The sequence below is a fragment of the Anolis sagrei genome, chromosome 6 (genome assembly GCF_037176765.1).
Source record: "Anolis sagrei isolate rAnoSag1 chromosome 6, rAnoSag1.mat, whole genome shotgun sequence".
In the NCBI taxonomy this organism is placed as follows: domain Eukaryota; kingdom Metazoa; phylum Chordata; class Lepidosauria; order Squamata; family Dactyloidae; genus Anolis; species Anolis sagrei.
The window spans coordinates 133,071,578-133,096,473 of NC_090026.1; the positions used below are offsets into that span (position 1 = coordinate 133,071,578).

Genomic DNA, 24,896 nt, shown 5'->3' on the forward strand with positions numbered 1-24,896 from the left:
ATCTATAGTGTTGTTAGACTACAGAATGCAATCATATATTGTTCATATCCCTTTTAGTCCACAAATCCTGTTATGATCATCTTCTAATCCCCCTCTGAGCCCTGCCTGTTGCACCAATCAGAGAAGAATGCCATCCACCTTGCCTGCTGCCTGCCTCTCCTCGCCTGCTGCCACTCATCTCCTCTGCAGACAGAGGGGAAAGCATCACAGAAATAGTTGTATTTTAAGTAACTCTGATGCTTTTAATCCAGGTCGTAATGAAGGATATAAGGACAAAGTTAAATGAATGTATTCTGCAGAAGGTGCCAGGGGTCTTCTGAAATTGTCTTAAGCTGGTACTTGCCTGCTAAAACAGTGCTGCATCACTGGCATAAAGATGGACTCTGAGGGTTAGCGCAGGAGAGAGGAGACCACAAATGTACACACACCGAGGCTGGTATAAGTTGATAAAATAACAAGAACATTTATTGAGCAGGCTTGAAATATTCAGGTACAAATGTTTCAGTAAAGTACTGGTATAAAAAGCTTGTAGTTGTGTTAGAGTAAAAATCTTAAAATCTTCTGGGTTACAAGTCTTCAAAGTTCCACCACAGAAAATTACTTCAGGAAATTAATCTCTGACAGTAACTCCCAAAACTTCCCCTTAGGAATCCAGCCAAAAGTACCCTGAACTAGACTTCCTTAGGAATTGAATAGTCCACTAACTGGGTACTGCTCCTCCACAGTAGTCTAGCTATTTACTCAAAAGCTACTCTGAATACTTCACAAAAGACTGACCCAATCTTCTTCTCTAAACCCAAACTCGCTCTCACTAACACCAATTCTTCTTCTCTAACACCCAAACTTCAACTCAAACTCCCTAACTGCGACTTCAAGCCTCTGTTTTAAAAGGATACTTTTTTCCTCTAGACCACTTAGGCTTTGCCCCCATTTTCCTAGCCAATCCTAGCCTTCTTATTTTCCCTCTAAGACTTGAACACACCCCCTCAAGGCAAACCTAACTAAAATGGCTTCTCCCTGTCTCCTTTTTCTAAAATGGATGCCATGGCTTTGCCAGGCCCACTCCCTTAGGCTTCAGGCAGCTAGCTAAGGTAAGGGATTCATTACACATGCCATAATCTGATTTGAGGGAGCGCCCTCAGGATGGCCTTCCAACTATGATCGGCCGAGAGGTGCAGACAAATAATTTTGGTTGGCCTTCGGGATCCTTGGTGCACACATGTCCTTGAAGGTGGTCAGAGGGAGTGACATCTGGCCCAGGGACTAGGCTCACTCGGTGGCCGTTCACCCATGAGTTATATTTTGCATTTTTACGGATTTTTCCCTTTATAGGTTATTACAAGTCAACAAGTAGGTCAGAAAATGGCCGTTTAGATCCATTTTCTTGTGTCTGACTCTTTATTTCATGACGAGAGTTCAAAATCCAAATATTTATCTCGCATCTCATGTCAATCTTTAACTAACCTCTAATAGAAGTTTCCTGCTAAGAATGGTTTTGACTGCTCCGTAAAGTGAAACTTGCTTTGGATGCCAAGAACAAGTGATAAAAGTAGCTCCAGAATCAATAAACTGTGTGATAAATAGAGAGAGAGAGAGAGGAGGAGGAGAAGAAGAAGGAAGGAGCGGAAGATTGTGTGCAAGCGTAGAAGAATAGAAAAGCTCAGTTAAGAACTCCTCAGCTCACAGAAAAACCAAGGTATCTATGGCTTACTAGCCGTCCCCTGCCATGTGTAGCTGTGGCCCAGTCTGTGTATACAGTATGTGTTTTGTGTGTATATATATGTGTATATGTGTGTGTATATATTTTGTGTGTATGTGTATATATGTGTGTTTGTGTATATTTGTATATATGTGGTTTTGCGCATATGTTGTAATGGGCTTTTTTTTGCTTTTTAAGTCTCTTCTGCCGTGTTTTCCAGGGTTTTATGAGTGATGGTCACTTGTTGGCCTGAGAGGTGTCTTGTGTCCAAATTTGGTGTCAATTTGCCCAGTGGTTTTTGAGTTCTGTTAATCCCACAAACAAGCATTACGTTTTTATTTATATAGATACTAACTGTCCCCTGCCACACTATGCTGTGGCTCAGTCTGTGTATATGTATTTTGTGTGTGTATATGTGTGTGTATATATTGTGTGTATGTGTATATATGTGTGTTTGCATGTGTGTGTATCTATATCTATAAATCTGTTATGGGCGTCCAACGGGACAGCAAAACTCAAAAAAACCCCAACGGAAATATAACAAAATTCCCATGCACATACCTCAACCCGGAAGGTATGCTGAAATCGATTCAAAATAGTGAACAACACAACACACTCACAAAAGGACAAAACAACTGAGCATGCGCAATGGCGCAAAGTCCCCGGCGCGCACACATGGCCAAATGGCCAACGCAGCCTCCGCACTTCCCTCCCCTCCCCCGCCTCGCCCAGCACAATCACGCCACAACACACCACGCCCACTCCCTCCCCCAACACACAACACCACGCCCCCTCACTCCGCCGCCCCCCACGCACACACACGCAACAACACGCCCCATCATTCCCCCTGCCGGACACCCACACGCAACACCATGCCCCCTTACTCCCCCCTGCCACACACCCACATGCAACACCACGTCCCCTCACTACACCGCCCCACACACACACACATGCAACACCACGCCCCCTCACTCCCCTCTGCCGTGCACCCACACGCAACACCACGCCCCCTCACTCCGCCGCCCCCCACGCACACACACGCAACACCATGCCCCCTCACCCGCCCCCCACCGCACACCCACACGCAACACCACGCCCCCTCACTCCGCTGCCCCCCACGCACACACACGCAACACCATGCCCCCTCACCCGCCCCCCGCCGCACACCCACACGCAACACCACGCCCCCTCACTCCGCCGCCCCCCACGCACACACACGCAACACCATGCCCCCTCACCCGCCCCCCGCCGCACACCCACACGCAACACCACGCCCCTTCACTCCCCGCCCTGCCCACATGCACACGCAACACCACGCTCCTTCACTCCCCTGCCCCACCCACACACACACGCAACACCATGCCCCCTCACTCACCCGCCCCGCCCACACACACACAACACCACGCCCCTTCTCCCCCGCCCCGCCACATGCACACGCGACACCACGCCCCCTCACTCACCTGCCCCGCCCACACACACACAACACCACGCCCCTTCTCCCCCGCCACGCCCACACACACATGCAACACCACGCCCACTCACTCTCCTGCCCCGCCCACACACACACGCAACACCACGCCCACTCACTCCCCCGCCCCGCCCACACACACACGCAACACCACGCTCCTTCACTCCCCTGCCCCGCCCACACGCACATGCAACACCACGCCCACTCACTCCCCCGCCCTGCCCACACACACGCAACCCCACGCTCCTTCACCCCCCGCCGCACACACACATGCAACCCCATGCTCCTTCACTCCCCCGCCCAAATCTTACCTCCTCCAGCTCCTTTTACTTCACGCCACCTCCAAACCCTGCCCCACCCCTTCCCGCCCTGTCAAAACCCATGGCTCCTCCCCTCCTTCTACTTCCCCCGCCCACGCCCCCTCCAAGGAAGCCACGCCCCCTACTGGGGTTAGGCTCCAGGACCTCCCGCAATAAGTGAAAATCCACGAAGTAGGCATGTTCTATCTATTTTAATATTTATACATTATTTTAGTAGTTATACACTATTTTGAGTCTTTATAAACTTAAAATTGAGCGAAGGAAAGGAAGGAAAGACCCTTCAAGGCTGGAAGGAAGGAGGGAGGACTGAGGAGGAGGGAAAGCGCCTTGGAGAGCAGCAGTGGCGGCAAAACCCCACAAAACAGCGAAAATACCATGATATATATTTTAAATTAATATCTTTTGAAATCCACAAAACAGCGAGTCCGCAATAAGCGAACCGCGAAGTAGTGAGGGAACACTGCATATATATATATCGCATTCCAAGGGTGAGGCAGAAGCAAGGAGAGATTTAAAAGCACCGCACAACTTTGTTTTTGCTAGCTATCTTTGCAATCTCTCTTGAGATTGCAAAGGGGGGGAGGGAGAGTGAAACCCCCTTCCACACTCTATCGTTGCCAGAAAGCGGGATTAGAACACCACTGTGGGCAACGGCAACCATTCATTAACTGGGAGGCAAAAAACCCCGCGAAACAGCAAGCCCGCGAAAAGGGAACTGCGAAGTAGCGAGGAAACACTGTATTTCATCTTTACCTCTCATATCCTTCCCTCTAGTGAACAACTGGGAATTATTCTCTGGACTATGGGCTGGTTTTTACAACAAAAAAAATTGCAGATGAATAATGCAAAATACTAGTGGCTTCCCTTCCTGAGAGATAGTGGCCAGTGTGTGTGCTCATGTGATGAAAGTACAGTATTTGCTAAACCCTTAATGCAAATGTGAAGGGGCTGACTAGAGATGCCACCTGTTTCACATGGTGTAGTTCCAAATATTAACTGTCTAAACACGCCTAAGCTTATTGTCGCATGTTATTCGTCTTTTACACTTCTAAGTTTATTGTCTAATGTTAATTGCCTATCAGCTAAAACTCTTGTAAATAATTTAGAACCATCAGTCAGCATCTCAGCATAGAGCATAGTTCTTTGGTAGCGGACATGCCTTCAATGTTGATTGAGATTATTGTCATAGTTGGTCCTGAAAAGGGCCCTTGGTTGGTTTGGTTGCATGCTGCAAGTCGCTTCTGGTCGCTTCTGGTGTGAGAGAATCAGCCGTCTACAAAGTCGTTGCCCAGGGGACGCTTGGATGTCTTGCAATCCTCTGAGGATGCTTTTAATATAATGAGGATATTTAATATAATGACAAGGTTTTTTTTTTCAAACTTTGTGGGGTTTTTATTGTTGTTTGCTTTTTGAATACATTACAACTGTACCCCTGCTTTGCTCCTGATACGATAAATAAAAAAATTAAATTACTCAGCATGAAAACTAAGAAATAGTTTTAAACAACTGATTTACATTAGATTTATTTATTTATTTACACCATTTCTGCCCCGCCCTTCTCAACCCCCGAGGGGGGGGTACTCAGAGCGGCTAACACTGGCAACAATTCGATGCCGCAATATCACAATATAACAACAATAAAACCATAAATACACAAAAGATTAAAAACAGCAGCATTAATTATACAGTCACATAGCCATTTCCAGTATCATTACAATCATATGGTCCAGTTCAATGTCCAAAGTGCCGTTGTGCCTGCTAGCCAAAAGCCTGGTTCCAAAACCATGATTTCAGTTTTTTCCTAAAGGAAAGGAGGGAGGATGCTGATCTAATCTCGCTGGGGAGGGAATTCCACAAACGGGGGGTCACCACCGAGAAGGTGCTGTCTCTCATCCCCCTAGATGTGTTTGCAAGGCCGGTGGGACTGAGTGAAGGGCCTCCCCGGTGGATCTTAAACTATGAGGCGGAACGTAGAGGGAGATACGTTCGGACAAGTAAGCTAGTGTTTGTGTATATTTATAGTTATTTTATGTTCCGGCATGGAATGCTTTCCGTATATATGCTGTGCTCCACCCTGAGTCTCCTTCGGGGTGAGAAGGGAGGAATATAAATGTTTTAAACAAATAATAAATCATTCATTGCCAGGAGCCAAATCTTGTTCCTCTTTGAGTATTAGCACAACATCAGATTCTTTCCAGCTACCATGAACCTTTCCATTTTGAAGAATAGAATTCACCATCTGTGAAAAAGGCAATAAAACTGTGTCTTTGAAACACTTGTAATGGGAAGCTTTGAGACCATCTGGCCCTGATGCCTTTCCTATATTGGTTTTCTTCACTGCCTCCTCAATTCCTCTTACTGTAATAAGAGCATTCATAATCTGATGTTCTGTGACCCTTGGTAGATTCTGTTTAGCCAAATAATTCTCTCCTTTCTCCAATGATATTTCCTGTCTTTTATATCAAGAAAAAGAATAACTTTTATCATTGGATCCCCTTCTCCTTATTTCAATGTCACTTTCTTTTCTTTTTCTTTCCCCAGTTTATATCTCAATCACCCCTCCTTGGGACTATTTCCAGCTCATTACTTAGTAGTGCTAGAAGTAGGATATTTCTCCAACCTGTCTCTCAACATAGGATGATCCTCTGAAATGAATGGAGTTTTCCTAGGCAAAGAACATCCAGAGAGGTCTGCTCCCATTGACTTCTTGTGAAACGGGGCCACAGACATGGTCTTCCCTGGCCCGATCTGAGAACAGACAAGATCTGGTGCCTTCAAAAAATGTAGGCACCAGATCTTTGCACAAAAATAAATGCATTTTTGTGCAAAACAAGCTGTCTTCTCCATAGAAAATGATGTTTGTCGCATAGGAAATGTGTTTCCTCCACAACTAATGCTATTTTCTACACACAATTTCCATATTAAATAATCACAAGCTGTGAAAATTCTAATTTTTAGTATTTGTCTCCTTATCCTTTGCAGGAACTAGGGAAACCAACCTTCCATCTATCATTCATGCTTTTTCAAATATCCTATTGATTCCCCCATCCACAGGTATTGGCCTTCTTTGAGGGCTTTCAGGAAACATCCTGGCCTAGATCAGCTCTAGTCCTAACCAACTTGTTGAATCACTGAGCAGAGAAGGTTCTGCCGGGCTTTTGTTTTGAACCCATGTTGTGCTCTTTTTATGTCCTCCAATTAAAGAAGTATCTTGTCCTTCCTTTTTTTGAGATGCTGCCTGTCCTGACAGTTCTGGTCCTGGCTTTGATGGGAACCTACATTGGAGAAAACCATCAGGTATGAAGGGAACACAAAGGGTCAGTATAAGGTATGGGAACCTAGTTTCAATAGCTAGGTACAGTATGTTCACTTTATGAAAGTCCTTCTCCTGGGGGGGGAAGACAGCTGCCAAAAGGGATCCACTCAAGTTGATTGATTGGTTGAGGCTCCTTGAGGGCACCGGTCCAGGGCTTGTTATGGTGAGTGTGGGCATCTCTATATTGATCACAGCCCCACTTTCTCTGAGCTATAGTACATCCATTCCACCAGCTGCAACGATGGTAAATGTGATTGGACATGGGGCCCAAATGAAACTTCCTTTCACCTTAAAGACATTTTATTAGGTTTTTTAGGTTTTTCTCTACGAAGAGTAGAGAAGAATGGGATACAAAAGTTTTAAATAAATAAGTAAATAAATAAATAAAATGATGAAAACACAGTTGACTTCTTCCCCCTCAAGCCAAGGCATCTATCAAAATGTTATAATGTACTGCATCTACTCAAGTATAAGCCAACCCGAATGTAAGCCGAGGCACCTAATTTTACCACAAAAAACCCTGGGAAAACTTAATTGACTCGAGTATAAACAGAGAGTGGAAAATGCAGCAGCTACTAATACATTTCAAAAATAAAATTACATTAATTGAGGCATCTGTAAATTAAATGGTTTTGAATTTTTACATAAAACTGTAATCTATATATATAAAATCCAAAAGGGCGTCCTTAGGGGCCTCAAAATGCGAAAAACCCCAGACAAAAACTCACCAAACTTGGCGTACACATACCTCAAACCACAAGGTATGCACAACAGTCATCACAATTAAAAACAACATTACAACAAACTCACAATCACAAAAACAAACAGAGCATGTGCAGAGGCATCCTGGCGCGAGTCGCCCGGCGTGCGCACATGGCCGGACCATGCCCCCTCCGTGCAAGCCACGCCCCCTCCCTCCGCTGCCCCGCCCCTACCCGCCCATATGCCATCCTTCCCTCCTCCCCCTCCTCCTCCTCCCCCGCCCACACCCCCTCCAAGACAGCCACGCCCCCACCCTCCACTGCCCCACCAGGGAACGAAGGACGCTGCTATCAGGGACGATGAGGAAGGGGAAGGAGGGAAGGAAGCAGGTGAGGGAAGGAAGAATGGAAATGAGGGGAAGGGGTGTAAATAGGAAGGAAGGAAGGAAGGAAGGAAGGAAGGAAGATATATCAGAGAAGAAAGGTAGTAAATTAACAAAAGGAGGGAAGGGGAAGGGAAGGTGTATGAAAAAAGGAAGGAAGGAGAAGTTGGGAAAGTATATGAGGGAAGAAAGGTAGGAAAGGAAGAAGAAAGAGAGTAGGAGGATGGGAAAGAAGGGAGAAAGGAAGGAAGGAAGAAGAAAGGAGCGGAAGGGAAGTGTAGGAAGGAAGGACAGGAAGGAAGAAAGGAAAGAAGAAAAGGGAAGGGAGGAAATAAAGCAAAGGAAGAAGAGAAAGGGAGGGAAGGGAAGGGAAGGGAAGGGAAGGGAAGGGAAGGGAAGGGAAGGGAAGGGAAGGGAAGAAAGAAAGAAAGAAAGAAAGAAAGAAAGAAAGAAAGAAAGAAAGAAAGGGAAGTATAGAACTACAGAACGAAGGAAGGAAGGAAGGAAGGAAGGAAAGAGAAAGAGAGGGAAGAAAGGAGGCAAAGAAGAATGGGAAAAAAGGGAGGAAGAAGGAAAGAGGTACAGAAGGAAGGAGGAGAGAAGAAAAGACAAAAGGGAAGGGAGCAAAGACGCAGCAAAGGAAGAAGAGAAAGGAGAGAAAGAGAGAGGGAAGGGAAGAAATAAGGAGAAGGAAGGATGAAAGCAAACAGCTAAGGAAAGAATTAAACAGGTAGAGAAGGAAGAAAGGAAAGAAGAAAAGGGAATGAAGGAAGGAGTGAAAGAAGCAGAGAAAGAGGGAGAGAAGCCTGGCCACAGCAATACGTGGCGGGTAAAGCTAGTTTAAGATAAGACTGCACAACTTCTTTTCAATTCCAATTACAAATGCAATTTTTATTTGACATCTTTCTGTGTTCTTCATATAGAACGGGAGAAGGAACCGAAAGAGCTAGACGCGGTTAATTATTTGCCACCAAAAGACATGGATGACTTGCTCTTCTTGCAATGTCTTTACCTCTGCTTGGAAAGCGAAACTATTTCCATCTGTTTCCCACTGACCTTCTCCTGATTTTATAGTCTTGAATATTTTCTCCTTTATATTAGTGATAGTGAATGTTAATAAGAGTTTTTTTAAAACCGTGGAGTAATTTTCTTCTCCCTAACGAGGACTAAGATGTGATAGTTCACAGCGTGGAGAAGATCATAGAATCTTAGAGTTGGAAGAGACCTCATGGGCCATCCAGTCCAACCCCATTTTGTCAAGAAGCCGGACAATCGTGTTTAAAGCACCCTCAACAGATGGCCATCCAGCCTCTGTTTAAAAGCCTCCAAAGAAGGAGCCTCCACCTTGATGACTGAAGGGCTCATCAGTCATCAACTTTGTAAAGTTTTAAGAAATGAAAAAGAGAGAGCTTGCCTTTGATATAAGGAGGTTCCCAATTTTCATTCTTTTATGATGATTTACGAAGCCAATTACATACATAGGCGATCCCTCGTTGTCCAAGTCGGATAATCCAGGGTGGGTCCGGAGGTGACTGTGGAGCTCTATTCTTGACCTGCATGTTCTCCCGCAGTGAGGGCATCAGTTTCCAGGTGGAAGGTGGTCCTGGTGGGAGTTGGCTTGATGAGCCTTCCTCTTGACATGTTTCTCTCTTTCGCCCTCCATTCGTGCCTCTTAAATTCTGCAGCACTGCTAGTCACAGCTAACCTCCTGCTGGAGTGGTCACAGGCCAGGACTGGATGGCCCATGGGATCAGTGCATGCCAACTCTTTGATTCTATGATTCTATGACTCTTTGGAAACTTTTAAACAGAGGCTGGATGGCCATCTGCCAGGGGTGCCTTGAATGCGATTTTCCTGCTTCTTGGCAGGGGGGTGGCCCATGAGGTCTCTTCCAACTTTATGATTCTATGATTCTAGGACTTTCCAGTTCTCAGTGTCTATGCCAGAGTTTTTAAGGTTGGCTTTGAGCCCATCTTTCAATCTCTTTCCCTATCCTCCAACATTCCGTTTTCCATTCTTGAGTTCAGGGTGGAGTAACTGCTTTGGGAGACGGTGGTCAGGCATCCGGACAACGTGGCCAGTCCAGCGGAGTGGATGGAGGAGGACCATTGCTTCAATGCTGGTGGTCTTTGCTTCTTCCAGCATGCTGACATTTGTCCGCTTGTCTTCCCAAGAGATTTGCAGGATTTTTTGGAGGCAGCACTGATGGAATCGTTCCAGGAGTTACCTGTGGCATCTGTAGACTGTCCATGTCTCATAGGCATATAGCAGGGTTATTATTATTATTATTATAACTTTATTTGTACCCCGCTAGCATCTCCCGAAGGATTCGATGCGGCTTACAACAGGCCGAAGCCCAACACAATACAACAATACAATATCTAGCAAATAAAAACAGTTAAGCAGAAAAACAATAACAATAGCAATACGACAAGACATTATTAAAAACTGAGTCGGCCGGTTGGGAGGGGAATAGCGCTATAAACAAGCCCCTTGGTCTCCCTACAGATGTCCTGGTCCTCAAACACTCTCTGCTTCATTCGGAAAAATGCTGCACTTGCAGAGCTCAGGCAGTGTTGTATTTCGGTGTCGATGTTGACTTTGATGGAGAGGGGGCTGCCAAGGGAGCGGAAATGGTCAACATTTTCTAATGTGCCACCATTAAGTTGTATTTCTGACATTGGAGAGGGATTGGCTGGTGCCTTTTGCTGGAAGAGCACTTTGGTTTTTTCAATGTTCAATGCTTCTGCAAAGGTGTTTGGCTTTCAGTCTGCTGAGGTTAAACAGCTTGCCATCTGTCCAATAGATAATTTGCTCTCCAGTAGGAAGCTTCCCGTCAACAAGGTGTAGTATCATAGCGTTGAAGATGGAAAATAAGTTTGAGGCAATAACACATCCCTGTTTGACCCCCCTGATTCCACCTTAAATGGGTCACTTTGGGAGCCACTTCTGTCCAAGACTGTTGCCATCTTGTCATCATGGTGGAGTCGCAGAATGTTCACAAATACGTTAGGGCACTCGATTTTCTGGAGGATGGTCCAGGGAGTGCTGTGATTCATTCTTTTATGATGATTTACAAAGCCAATGGAAGGGAGGGCTCTTAAGAGTTTTGACAGCATACTCAGTGATTAAATGAAAATCATGTGTTGTCCACGTTTGATCAGCCCACACACTGTCTTGCCAGAGAAAGAAAATATACCATGCAGATGAACAGTAAAGAACAAGTTGTCCACTCTTCATAGTTCAGAACAATCATGCGATCAGTTACATCAGCTCACGTACCTTTTACCTTTCTTTCTCCATGTGGATAATCTCCTTCAGCAGCTCACGAAGCAAGAGCACACTCCAAACTCTGCCTCTTTCTCAGCTTCTTTGCAAGCACCTGTAAAGCTGAAGCCTGAAAAATGTAACAGTATCCAGTAGGCTTGATTGATCCCCGCCCAACCAAAAAAAAAAAATGGTTCAAAACTCATTTCGGATGTAAGGGGCACTGGTGGTACGATTCGGAATTGAATTTCGAAATTTTCCAATAAAATTTCAGAACTTTCCAAAATTTCTGAAATTTCCGAATTGCTTCGTTAATGGCTGCCGCTATTACGCAATACATAAGACTTGAAAGTATGGGATTTGCAGTGTCTTTTTAGGCAAGCAAAGGAAATAACAAACAGCCAGCCCTGAGAGTTTTTGGGGCCTTGTAAGCTGATTTCACAAGTTAGGTAAGGAGAGACTTGAAAGTATGGGATTTGTAGTATCTTTTTAGGCAACTCACAGCAAACAAAGAAAATAACAAACAGCCCTGCCCTTTTTGCTGATTTCACAACTTTAGGAAGGAGAGTTTGTGTTCAAAGAGTGGCTTGAGTTGATGGGAGATCTAGTTCTTTTGAGGCAATGTGCAACACAGAGGCCAGAGCGAGCTGCTACAACGCTGAGTCCAGAGAGACCTGCTACAACGTTGGCTTTTTAAAATGTTGGAGTGAGTGTTTTGGTTCCTCCGCGTTGCTCCTTCCAGCCACGCCACTCACTCACACCCGTCCCAAACCCCAACAGCAACAACACACAAGAGCCAAGGCAGGCTGCCCACTGCCCAGTCAGCCAGGCACGGCAGGCAACAGCTCTTCTCCCAGCCCTTCTTCCTTTCTGCTTGCTTGCTTGCCCGCTGTTCTCTTCTTCCAACCTTCCTTCAACACAACCTCCCTTCCCTTTGTCTTTCTCTTTCCCTTCTCCATTCTCCCTTCCCTTCCTGGCTCCGAATGAGCCTCTGAGCCATGGGCTCCCCCAAAACTTCTCCCCTGATTGGCTGGGAGGCAAGGAGCATCCCAGCATGCAATCTGCTTGCCTCCCAACAGGCTAGTAGAGGGCTTAAAATACGCTGAATCATTTCCAATTTACTTCCTGAGTCGTAACAAAAATGGCGGAAAAAGCTTTGGAAGGGCAAAGGGACTTCCGGTTTTTAAAAATGCTTTGAAATCACTTCAAAAGGGTAATTATAATGAAATCATTTTGTCATTATGAGTAACAAGTTATCTGATGTAGCTCTATCCATGCCTAGTATCCAGAATGAGCCCCCAAATGAAGGGGTACTTTGACCAAGAACCTGTTGCACTCCAGCTCAGGAAAAAGCCCCCTGACTTTAAAACATACCACAAAAAGAGTGAATAAACAAATCTTCTTTTATTGAAGCTTAGTAAATAGCAAGAAGAGATAAATGCTTGTAAGAAAATAAGGAAGTTCCAAAAAGTAATAAGTCCATAAAAGGCAGTAACACAAAGCAATGTCCACAAAAGATATAAAAGCAATCCAAGATAGCATATATCCAGACAGAAATCAACAGGATGCAAAAACAATCCAAAAGGCTAAAAAAAACTCTACAGGAACAAGACCCCTTGAACAGGATTTCCATGGCACATGAACTTGATTTCCAAACGATGCCTGATCTAACAGGTTGTCCCTTGAAGCAAACCTTATATCCCAAAACCCCAAAATTGGTTTCACTTTCCCCCACACTTGATCCTTATCAGATGAAGCCTTTCAAAGTGACGTAAACACTGAGTTTGCTGTTGATTCTGGCTAATCTCCAGCCACCTATTTTTCAGCTCCCTATCTGGCTGCTCATTAAAATTCCCAGGTGTCAGATTGTTTTCCAAACCCAAATCTTGAGAGCTCACAGAGAGAGAGGGAGTGAACCATCATTGCTAGGCCTAGCAGGGATATTCTCATGAGAAACCGCCCTTTGCACTGGGGCCTCTCTGACATTGTCTGTATGAAAATCATTGACGAAACCATCGCCATCTTGGACCTCAGCCTCGGCACTATCATTTCTATCATCATTTCTCTCATCATTTCCCACATCAGGGTCCTGAAACACAAACACAGGCTGATTCCCAACAGAACCAATTGAGAAACCTTTCTTGTGTGAAGAAAAAAACCACAATTTATTAAAGCTGTGACCAGGAGGCAGGTATGCCTGATAAATTACTCCCGAACCCCCGTCATGACGCAGCTACAGACATTCTATACTGATTTTAAGTTTCACTTTTCTTAGATGAACACAGACTCCATATGTCTGCTGTAAGGGTGTATTATGTTTGTTTCATGGTGGTTTGAGCTGTTGTCCCATGCAGTCTTTTTCCTCCAATCAGGTCTCATGTCTCACAGACGTTGAATTGACCATGGTCCCAAATTCGTATGATGACCAGTACATGAGCTGTTCAGCTACAATGGAGAACAAGCTGATGGATCCAACTACAGATGGATTTCAGCAAAAGTATGATTTTGTCTGGAAAAATGCAACGAACACCTGGAATAACATCAAAGGCTCTCTCCAGCTGCCCTATGACTTTAAGGAGGAGTATGGGATTGCGGTGGTTGCTTATACTGCTTGCAGCAAGTTGTACTTGAATTTTGGCCCAGCCGTAAGAGAAGGCGGAAAATCCAGTGCAGACTATGAAAAATACTTCAATTTCAAGAGTTTCCACTTTCTTCTGACAAGAGCCAGCCAGGTCCTGAAGGCCTCCCAAGCTGGTTGCTATAATGTGTATCGCGGCATTAAAAATATAAGATTCACTGTCCCTGATCGCAATACGCTCGTCCGTTTTGGACAGTTTACGTCTTCATCCCTGAGCAGGCAAGCTGCAAAGAAATTTGGGGATGACACTTTTTTCACCATCAGAACCTGTCTTGGAAACGATATCATTAAATTCTCCTACTTCCCTGAACAACAAGAGATTTTGATCCCACCATATGAGACGTTCAAAGTTGTAGATGTCAAGAATGTGGGCGGCAAAACTGAAATCACACTCCAAAACGATGGCCGGAGCAGCAACTTCAACTGTGGATCTAAGAGTGGTAAGACTCCCCTTTGGGCATACAACTCAGACCTGGTGGCCCCTGTTCTATTTCTAGCACCTGAACTCCAGGTGAGGCACACCTAGTAATCTGGCATTGCCAGAGACGTGGTCATACCACGTAAAAGGGAGTGTGGCTGAGGCAACTGCTTCTGCATCACACATCACTGCTGATGCCCCAAATCAGATTTTGGGGGGAATTGTCTCGATGCTGGGATCTGCATGGAGGGAATCCTTGAATAAAGTTGTGCTTCTTTGTTGTTGTTGTTTTATCCAAAGGCGGGAGAAACAGCCGATCCGTGGATAATCAAAGGGATTCATCCAACCGGTTGATGCTCAGAGGATACTCAGGTATGCATGTCAGAATGAGGGAAAGGGAAGGGTGAGGAGGTTGCATTTGCCCTTCAAAGAGGGAAGAACGACTAAAATTGCCATTGGAGCTTCTCTAAGTTCTCTAACTAGAGTGGAAATAATTTGTTACTATTTATACATCTATTGAGCTGAAAAAGAGATTTCTGGATGCACCCATTACAAAAAGAGAGAGGCAGAACTGTGAGCTTGCCATGAGACTCTCCCCATTTGGGGAAGTATGTGGCGTAATGTAATAAACCACGTATAGTTCATGTTTGATCAGCTCACACACTACCTTTCCAGGTAAAGAAAATCTGCCACACAAATGAACAGTAAAGAACAAGTGGTTTATTCTTCTTAATTCAGAACAACATATGTACTAGGGCTGGGCGGTTTCGTTCGTTAATTTCGTAATTCGTTATTAATTCGTTTTTTTTTTATAACGAAGCGATATTGAACCATTCAGGAGCAACTAAAAATCGAGACGAATTTTTCAATTCATTTCGTAATTGTTTCGAAATTGTTTCGAAATTGTTTCGAAATCCTTTCGAAATCGTTTTGTTATTATTTCCACATGTCTGGTGCAAGTTTTATAGTTGTTGTTTGTTTTATCAGTGAAAAAAAATATAATTATCACACCAACAGTCAACAACAGAGGGAGAGGGAAGCTTCAGAAGTTCCCCCTGTCCCATTTGGAGGGTTTTTTAGCGTATTGCGCGGTTGCGTCCACCATTAACGAATCGATTCGTAATTATTTCATAATTGTTTCGTAATTTCCAAAATTTTGTAAATTTCGAACTTTTTTAAAGAAAAAATTCGGAATTCTTTTAAAAATCAAAACGCAAAAACCCCCTAAAACGAATCGAGTTTAGAAACAAATTTTTCCGTGGTTGCCCAGCCCTAATATGTACAATGTGATCGGTTACATCAACTCACATAATGGCCCTTTATGAGAGATTGAAAATGGTCTTTCTTTGTCCATGTGGATAAACTCCTTCAGCAGCTCATGAAACAAGAGTATACTCCAAAACATATCTCTGCTTCCCTCTTCTTCACTCTGCACCTGCTAAGCTCAGGCCTGAATGAAAATGTAATAGTAGCCAAAAGTCCCAGGCTCAGCTATCTCCCTGGGCATTACCTGACCAATCCGCTTCATGCATCTTATTTTACAGTTGACACACACACATTAACTGATTCCTGGAATGCTCCAACAAATTATTGATCTATGGATTTTCTAAATGGAAAGCCTATTTTCCATTCAGAAATGCTTTTTGTTGCAAAAAAAAAAGGTGTTTCGCCCCTCTCTCCCCTCATCCCAAATGGAAAAAAAAGTGTCCCCCCCCCCACACACACACAGAAAAGTCGCTTCTGGTGTGAGAGAATTGGCCGTCTGCAAGGACGTTGCCCAGGGGACGCCCGGATGATTTTTGATGTTTTTAAAGCAATGAAGCAATTACATTTAAAAAGAATAATTTAATACAGATTTTTAAAAAGTAAATAAAGTCTACATCAGCTGCTTATTTTGCGGTTGTTATAGGACTTTGAGTGCTTTCTGACTTACGGCAATCCTAAGGTGACACTTTCAACCCAAATATAAGCCTAAAAATGTGCTGAAAAACTCAGCTTATACTTGAGTATATACGGTAAATAATAGTAATGATGTGGTAATGCAGCAATTTCCGATTTAAGTAATCCTAGAGATCTTTCCTGTTCAAAGTGCAAAGCAGAAATGGTGGCTGCTTCCGTCACAAATAATCCGGGTCAGAAGACTCCGCCCCCAGATGCTCCACCAAATTAAAAGTCATATATCCGAGGATGTGGACAAGATGCTTGGAGGAATGACAGCTACCACATGCATCCTAGACCCCTGCCCATCCTGGCTTCTGAAGGAGGCCAGAGGGGGATTGGCCGAGTGGGTGAAGGTGGTGGTTAATGCCTCCCTTCGGGAAGGCATATTTCCAGCCAGCTTAAAGCAAGCTGTGATAAAACCTCTGTTGAAAAAACCATCACTGGACCCCACTCAATTCGTCAACTATCGGCCTGTTTCCAATCTCCCCTTCTTGGGCAAAGTCCTGGAACGTGTGGTGGCCTCACAACTCCAGGCATTCTTGGTAGACACGGATTATCTGGACCCGGCACAGTCTGGCTTTAGGCCGGGGCATGGTACCGAGACAGCTTTGGTCGCCTTAGTCGATGATCTGCGCCGGGAGCTCGACAGGGGGAGTGTGTCCCTGTTGGTGCTGCTGGACCTCTCAGCGGCCTTCGATACCGTCGACCACGGTATCCTTCTGGGACGCCTCGCGGGGATGGGTCTTGGAGGAACTGTTCTACAGTGGCTCCGCTCATTCCTCGAGGGTCAGTCTCAGAAGGTGTTATTGGGAGACTCCTGCTCAACCCCACAACCTTTGTCTTGTGGGGTTCCTCAGGGTTCAATATTATCTCCCATGTTGTTCAACATCTACATGAAGCCGCTGGGTGAGATCATCCGGAGTTTCGGGGTGCGATGTCATTTGTACGCAGATGATGTTCAACTCTGTCACTCCTTCTCACCTGTCACTAAGGAGGCTGTTGAGGTCCTGAACCGGTGCTTGGCCGCTGTGACGGTCTGGATGAGGGCGAACAAATTGAAATTGAATCCAGACAAGACAGAGGTACTCCTGGTCAGTCGCAAGGCTGAACAGGGCATAGGGTTACAGCCTGTGTTGGATGGGGTCGCACTCCCCCTGAAGACGCAGGTTCGCAGTTTGGGTGTGATCCTGGACTCATCGCTGAGCCTGGAACCCCAGGTTTCGGCGGTGACCAGGGGAGCATTCGCACAGTTAAAACTCGTGCGCCAACTGCGCCCATACCTTGGGAAGTCTGACTTGGCCACGGTAGTCCACGCTCGGGTTACATCCCGTTTAGACTACTGCAACGCTCTCTACGTGGGGTTGCCTTTGAAGACGGCTCGGAAGCTCCAATTAGTCCAACGGTCGGCAGCCATGATACTAACTGGAGCGGAGCGCAGGGAGCGCACAACTCCTTTGCTGCACCAGCTCCACTGGCTGCCGATTTGCTACCGGGCTGAATTCAAAGTGCTGGCGTTGGCCTTTAAAGCCCTAAACGGTTCTGGCCCAACCTACCTATCCGAACGTATCTCGGCCTATCAGCCCACCAGGACCCTAAGATCTTCTGGGGAGGCCTTGCTCTCTATCCCGCCTGCTTCACAGGTGCGGCTGGCGGGGATGAGAGACAGGGCCTTTTCTGTGGTGGCCCCTCGGCTCTGGAACGCCCTTCCCATGGAGGTAAGATCAGCCTCCTCGCTGATGGTATTCCGAAAAAGACTAAAAACTTTGATGTTCAAGCAGGCATTTGGTTAATTCGGTGCAATGAATGTGTCGACTACGGATTGGTAATATGGATGATGCAATTGGACCACGATTTTAGTTAGGAGATGTATTGGATTGTGATTTATGTGAAATATTGTGTATTATGTTTTTTACGGTTTTAATTGTATACTGTGTACTGTATATTCTGTTGTAAACCGCGTTGAGTCGCCAGTTAGGCTGAGAAACGGCGGTATACAAGGACAGCAAATAAATAAATAAATAAATAAATAAATAAATAAAATATATGAGCTGATGAGATGCATACAGATTTTCCAATCACATGCAAAAACAGTGCTTCAGCAATGGAGGAAACTGTAGTATTAAAAAAGCACACAGTTAGAATCCTGTGTACAAATAACCAATTACTGTGGAGCTTCACAGACAGATTCTGAAAAAATCCTGATGGGATGGGGCAAAGTCCTGAGATGATTTTTAAGCAACTGATTAAAAAGCCAAAAAAGCAAAAAGATGCTACAGCGCATGCACAAAAATGACTCCCCCCTGGAAAACAAAACACACAATAGCATATCCACACTCTCTTCTAGACTACAGCTCCCAGCATCCCCTAGACCAGGCCCTTTAGGAGAGGAGGGGGATCCAAATGCACTTCTTCCAAGCTGCAAGCTGTCTTCTCCTTGGATTTCTTTGAGAGCATCCCAATCTCTGCCGATTTCCAATTTCCTATTCTTGGACTACAACTCCCAGCAATCCTCCAGGTAGAGAGATTAGAGAGAGATAGGTAGGTAGGTAGATTGATAAGGAGGACTGCTGGGAGTTGCAATCCAAGAATCAGTAGAGAAGGAAGAAAGGGGAGAAAGAGGATGGAAAAGAAAACGGGGAGGGAGGGAGGGAAGAAGAAGAGAAGGAAGGAAGAAGAGAAGGAAAGGACAGGAAAGGAAGGAAGGAAAGAGGGAGGGTGTTGGGAATCAGCCTGATCAAATGATGGTGCCGAGGCTAAGGTACAAGATGGAGATGGTTTGGTCAATGATTTTCATGCAGACAATGACAGAGAGGCCCCAGCGCAAAGGGCAGTTTCTCATGAGAAACCTTCATGGGAGCCTTCTGATTTTCTTACAAGCATTTATTTCTTCTGGCTATTTGCTAAGCTTCAATAAAAGAAGATTTGTTTCTTCACTCTTTGTGTGGTGTGTCAGAGGGCTTCTTCCTGACCTGGAGTGCAACAGAGGAAAGGAAGGAGAGAAAGAAGGAGGGAAGGTTGGCCACAGCAACGTGTGGCGGGAACAGCTAGTTTATTTATTAGGGCTGGGCGGTTTCATTTCGTTAATTCGTAATTCGTTAATAATTCGTTAATTTTTCCAATTACAAAACGATAACGAACCATTCTGGAGCAATTATTTAAAAAAACGAATTTTCAAAAACGTTTTGTAAATGCTTCGTATTTCGATATTGTATTCGTTTCGTTATTGTTTTGAGGTCGTTTCGTTATTATTTCCGCATGTCTGGGCCAGTTTTACGGTTTAATTAGTGAAAAAAAATTATAATATCACACCAACAGTCAAGAACAGAGGGAGAGGGAAGCTTCAGAAGGTTTTGGAGGTTTTTTAGCGTATCTCGCGGTCGCGTCCGCCATTAACGAATCGATTCGTTATTGTTTCGGAAATCGATTCGTTAATTTTTTACCATTTACGAAATTTCGTAAATATCGAACTTTTTAAAAGGAAAATTTTGTAATTATTTTAAATATCGAAACAAAAAAACCCCCCAAATACAAATCGATTTTAGAAACAAATTTTTCCGTTGTTACCCAGGCCTATTATTTATACAAGCTTTCTCCATTGTCAAACAGACATTGGTTTTCATATTGGTTTTCATGGGCTGAAGAATCGATCAACAATTTGCTTTCTCAATATCTCTTAGGAATGGACACTCGATCGCTTGCTGCCTTAGAACAAATGGACGCTGACTACCTGGCCGCCAAATGCAATGGTAAGAAGGCTGCATGTTGCACTGGGACAAATCACCCAGTCTTGTAAATGAGGGGTGGGGAAGGGATCACCAAACAAAGAGGAAACCGAGGGCCAGCAAAGGAAATCTGAAGTGCTCCAGGCCCTATGGAATCGGTCATATGTAGCAGGAATATGGGATAGCAGAATTAAAATGTAAAAAAGACCCCATTGTGGGAAGATTGATCCAGTCAGGGAAGCCATGGTCCCGAATTTAGACTCATGAGATGATGGGATTGGAGGCCTGGAAGAGAGAAGCTGGTTTAACCTTCTTTTCCCCTTGTATTTCAACAGGTCCCAGCTCTTTGACCCCGGGCGTCCCGATGTCTTTCCTTCTCTGGGGGTTCCTGCTCTTCTCGGGCGCCCTCCACACCACGGGCAGCCTCTGACTTCGCCTTCAAAATAGCTGGCTGGGAAGGAAGAACTTCCCAGTGCCAAGGAAGAGAGTTTTTGATTTAGAGATTGCCGCTTTTGCTAATTTTACCCAGTCCCAGCTTCCTAGCTTTGCTGGATAGAGCTTTATTACCATCGAGCTAACATTCATAGAATCCTAGAATCCTAGAGTTGGAAGAGACCTCCTGGGCCATCCAGTCCAACCCCATTCTGCCAAGAAGGAGAACAATCTCATTCAAAGCACCCCTGACAGATGGCCATCCAACCTCTGTTTCAAAGCCTCCAAAGAAGGAGCCTACACCACACTCGAGGGCAGAGAGTTCCACTGTTGAACGGCTCTCACAGTTAGGAAGTTCTTCCTCATGTTCAGGTGGAATCTCCTTTCTTGTTGTTTGAAGCCATTGCTCCCTTGCATCCAGGGAAGCAGAAAACAAGCTTGCTCCCTCCTCCCTGTGACCTCCCCTCGCGTATTTCTCCATGGCCCTCATCATGTCTCCTCTCAGCCTTCTCTTCTGCAGGCTAAACATGGCCAACTCTTGAAGCCGCTCCTCATAGGGCTTGTTCTCCAGACCCTTGATCATTTTAGTCGCCCTCCTCTGGACACATTCCAGCTTGTCAATATCTCTCTTGAATTGTGGTGCCCAGAATTGGACACAATATTCCAGGTGTGGTGTAACCAAGGCAGAATAGAGCATGGGGAGCAGGAGTTCCCAGAATCTAGGCACTACACTCCTGTTTATACAGGCCAAAATCCTGTTGGGTTTTTTTTTTGTTTTTTTGTTTTTTTGTGCTGCGGAATGACATTGTTGGCTCATTGTATTGTCAAAGGTTTTCATGGCTGGAATCACTGGGTTGTTGTTGGTTATTTCGGGCTATATGGCCATGTTCTAGAGGCATTCTCTCCTGACGTTTCGCCTGCATCTATGGCAAGCATCCTCAGAGGTAGTGAGGTCTGTTGGAACTGAGAAAATTGGGTTTATCTATCTGTGGAATGCCCAGGGTGGGAGAAAGAACTCTTGCCTGTTGAAGCCAGGTATGAATGTTTCAACTGACCACCTTGATTACATTTGATGGCCTGGCAGTTGTTTGGTGTGGCTTGCTGGTGCCTGGGACAATCTTTTGTTGAGAGGTGATTAGCTGTCCCTGATTGTTTCCTCTCTGGTGTATCCCTGTGTTTGGGTGTTGTTTTGCTGTTATAATTTTGGAGTTTTGTAATACTGGAGGCCAGATTTTATTCATTTTCATGATTTCCTCCTTTCTGTTGACATTGTCCACATGCTTCCCGTGGATTTCAACGGCTTCTCTGTGTAGCCTGACATGGTGGTTGTGAGAGTGGTCCAGCATTTCTGTGATCTCGGACAATATGCTGTGTCCAGGTTGGTTCCTCAGGTGCTCTGCTATGGCTGACTTCTCTGGTTGAAGGAGTCCACAGTGCCTTTCATGTTCCTTGGTTCATTTTTGGGCAAAGCTGTGTTTGGTGGTCCTGATGCCAAGAGCGTCCCAGACCGCTGCTTTCAAGTTAATCTGACCAGCCGCTGGGAGTTCCGCAGTTCCTGAATGCTCCATTGGGCAAGCGCTGATTAAACGTGCCCCAGCAGCAGCCTCAACCGGAGCCTCCTTGCAACCGTGTGCTCTCTCCTTTCGCTTCTTTACCCAGCCCCAACAATGTAACCAATCCCTAAATAAAGACTAATTGAATTGTAACCTTCACCTCTTCATAGTGATGCATTGCGTCTATTCACTGACTCAAAGCTTATAATGCATGAACCTATCCTTTTCGTTTTTATATATAAAATAATCTTTATTACTTTTCTTAAAAATACAGATAAACATAGAATCATAGAATCAAAGAGTTGGAAGAGACCTCCTGGGCCATCCAGTCCAACCCCATTCTGCCAAGAAGCAGGAATATTGCATTCAAATCACCCCTGACAGATGGCCATCCAGCCTCTGCTTCAAAGCCTCCAAAGAAGGAGCCTCCACCACACTCCGGGGCAGAGAGTTCCACTGCTGAATGGCTCTCACAGTCAGGAAGTTCTTCCTAATGTTCAGGTGGAATCTCCTCTCTTGTAGTTTGAAGCCATGGCTCCATTGCGTCCCAGTCTCCAGGGAAGCAGAAAGGAAGCTTGCTCCCTCCTCCTCCCTGTGGCTTCCTCTCACATATTTATACATGGCTATCATATCTCCTCTCAGCCTCAACAGATAGATAAGAGAGTGCTGGAAACTTGTAGACTTGCAAAAGTTTCTCACTATGTAGGGAAAACCAAAGAGGGGGAAAAGAGGGGGGGAAGGGGGGGTTAGAGATAAAGATACAGTACGGGAGGGGTGGATTCCGGTTTCCTGTTATCCAGGGCCTCGTTGTGTTGAGAGACGCTGGTTTCCTATTGTGTGTAGGATGTGAGAAAAGAAAATTAGAAATGAATACTGGGGTATGAGGAGGGGTGCGTGATTTTGTAGGTATTGCGTTGACTTCCTGGTATCATTTGGAGATTTCTTGTCCTTTTCCTTCTGGTTTCTTTTTTCTTCTTTCTCTTTCTTTTATGTCTTGCTCTGCCCTATTTCTATATTCTCAGTCATGTTCCTTTAAATAATTATTTTCATATTCTTTTCTTTTATTAAGGATGTTGTTACATGTTTCCAGTCTATTTCCGCCAATGGGGTGCCCTTCTTTTTTGATAGTGTTGTTGTTGTTCATTTGTTCAGTCATCTCCCACTCTTCGTGACCTCATGGACCATCCCACGCCAGAGCTCCCTGTCGGCCATCACCACCCCCAGCTCCTTCAAGGTCAGTCCAGTCCCTTCAAGGATGCCATCCATCCACCTTGCCCTTGGTCGGCCCCTCTTCCTTTTGCCTTCCACTTTCCCCAGCACTTTTTTGATAGTAGATACGTCAATTTGTCCATATTTCTTATATCTAATATTTTTGTTAACCATTCTTCTTCCTCTGGGGGATCTTTCTTTTTCCAATATCTTGCATATACTATTCTAGCTGCTGTTGTCAGCAAGAATAAAATTTTGTCTTTATTTTTTTTTCCATTTTTATGTTGTGTATTCCTAGTAGGAAGATTTCCGGTTTTTGAGGTATAGTTATCTCTAATATTTTTTGTAATGTTTTATGTATCTTCTTCCAATAGGATGTTGCTTTTGGACAGGTCCACCATAAGTGGTAGTACGTCCCTTCTTGTTCCCCGCCTTTCCAACATTTTGTATTTGTATTCTTGTTAAATTTTCCTAATCTATGCGGTGTGATATACCACCTATGGGCGATCTTAATCCAATTTTCTTTGAGTTCAATTGCTTTTGAATATTTTGATTTCTTATTCCATACTTCTTCCCATTCTTCTTTCTTTATTTCTCTTCCCAGATTATCCCTCCATTTTTTCATATAGTTTTCTTCTTCTTCTTTATTGTTTTCTTCTTCTACAAGTTTCTTATATATTTTGGATATTAGTTTGTTTTCTGTTTGCATTATTTTGTCCCAGAAGCTTTTCCCTTCCTCGAATCCTTTTTCTTTATCTTTCTTGAAGTGTTCTTTAATTTGTCCATATTGGTACCAGGAGATTCTATCTTTTACACTTTTTAATTCCTCTTGAGTTTTTATCTTAAATTCTCCTCCTTCCTTTCTTATTATATCCTTGTATTTGGGCCACTCGTACCATCCTGTTATTCTTCTTTGTGATGCTTCTAGGGGAGAACATCCAAATCACACAGAAAATCAAATATCTTGGAATAATTATAACTGCAAAGAATCTACAACTATTAGAAAATAATTATATTGAAAAATGGGAAAAAAATTAAATATATTAAATATATTAAAATATATTAAAAAACACCTAGAAAACTGGGGAAATATGAAACTATCTCTTCTGGGGAGGATAGCAACTATAAAAATGTCAATACTTCCAAAACTAGTACTTTTATTTCAAAATCTACCGATAATTAGAAATCAAAAAATATTAAATAACTGGAAAAAAGATATAATGAGGTTTATCTGGCAAAAAAAGAAACCGAGGATAAATTACAAAAATATGATAGAAGGGAAAGGCAAAGGAGGTCTAGCAACTCCAGAGATTAAATCATACCACGATGCCTGCGCGCTGATCTGGATAAGAGATTGGACTAAATTAGAGAAGGAAAAAATCTAAATATAGAAGGAGAAGGGCTAAGACTAGGATGGCATGCATATATTGGATATAAGAAGGAAAAAACAGAAAAAAAAATTGGAAACCACTTTATCCGATCCTCCCTAATCAAAATGAACCTATCCTTTTCTGAGCCGCGGATAGCCACCGGCTCGCCCGGGATGCCTCCTAGGTGTCCCGGGGAGGCCGAAACTGCATTTCTTTAAACCGCGGATATGGAAACCCCTCGGGCCCCGGTATCCGCGGGTTAACCAAACGACTCAATTTTGGTGCCATATTTTTCCTAGTCAAATTCTAATCTAAACTGCTATCTCGCATTTTGCTTTCCGGAGTTCTGCACTCTGGGAATAACCTTTTGTTTTTTAAGAATATATTTTAATAAGAAACAGCTGATTGTCAAAACCAAGCCTGCTGCTGCGCTGCCTCCATCACCACTATTTCTTCACC

At 44.3% G+C, this 24,896-nt stretch overlaps 1 protein-coding gene across 1 annotated transcript; it reads left to right on the plus strand.

Annotated features, from left to right (window-relative positions):
• Positions 1-1,608: 1,608 nt before the first annotated feature.
• LOC132779817 (NAD(P)(+)--arginine ADP-ribosyltransferase 2-like) lies at positions 1,609-22,011 on the plus strand. Its single transcript, XM_067470453.1, has 6 exons — positions 1,609-1,696; positions 6,719-6,784; positions 13,527-14,232; positions 14,511-14,582; positions 19,829-19,897; positions 20,209-22,011. Exons 2-6 carry the CDS (start codon positions 6,719-6,721, stop codon positions 20,301-20,303), a joined length of 1,008 nt encoding a protein of 335 aa, XP_067326554.1. The 5' UTR covers positions 1,609-1,696; the 3' UTR covers positions 20,304-22,011.
• The last annotated feature ends 2,885 nt before the right edge of the window (positions 22,012-24,896 follow it).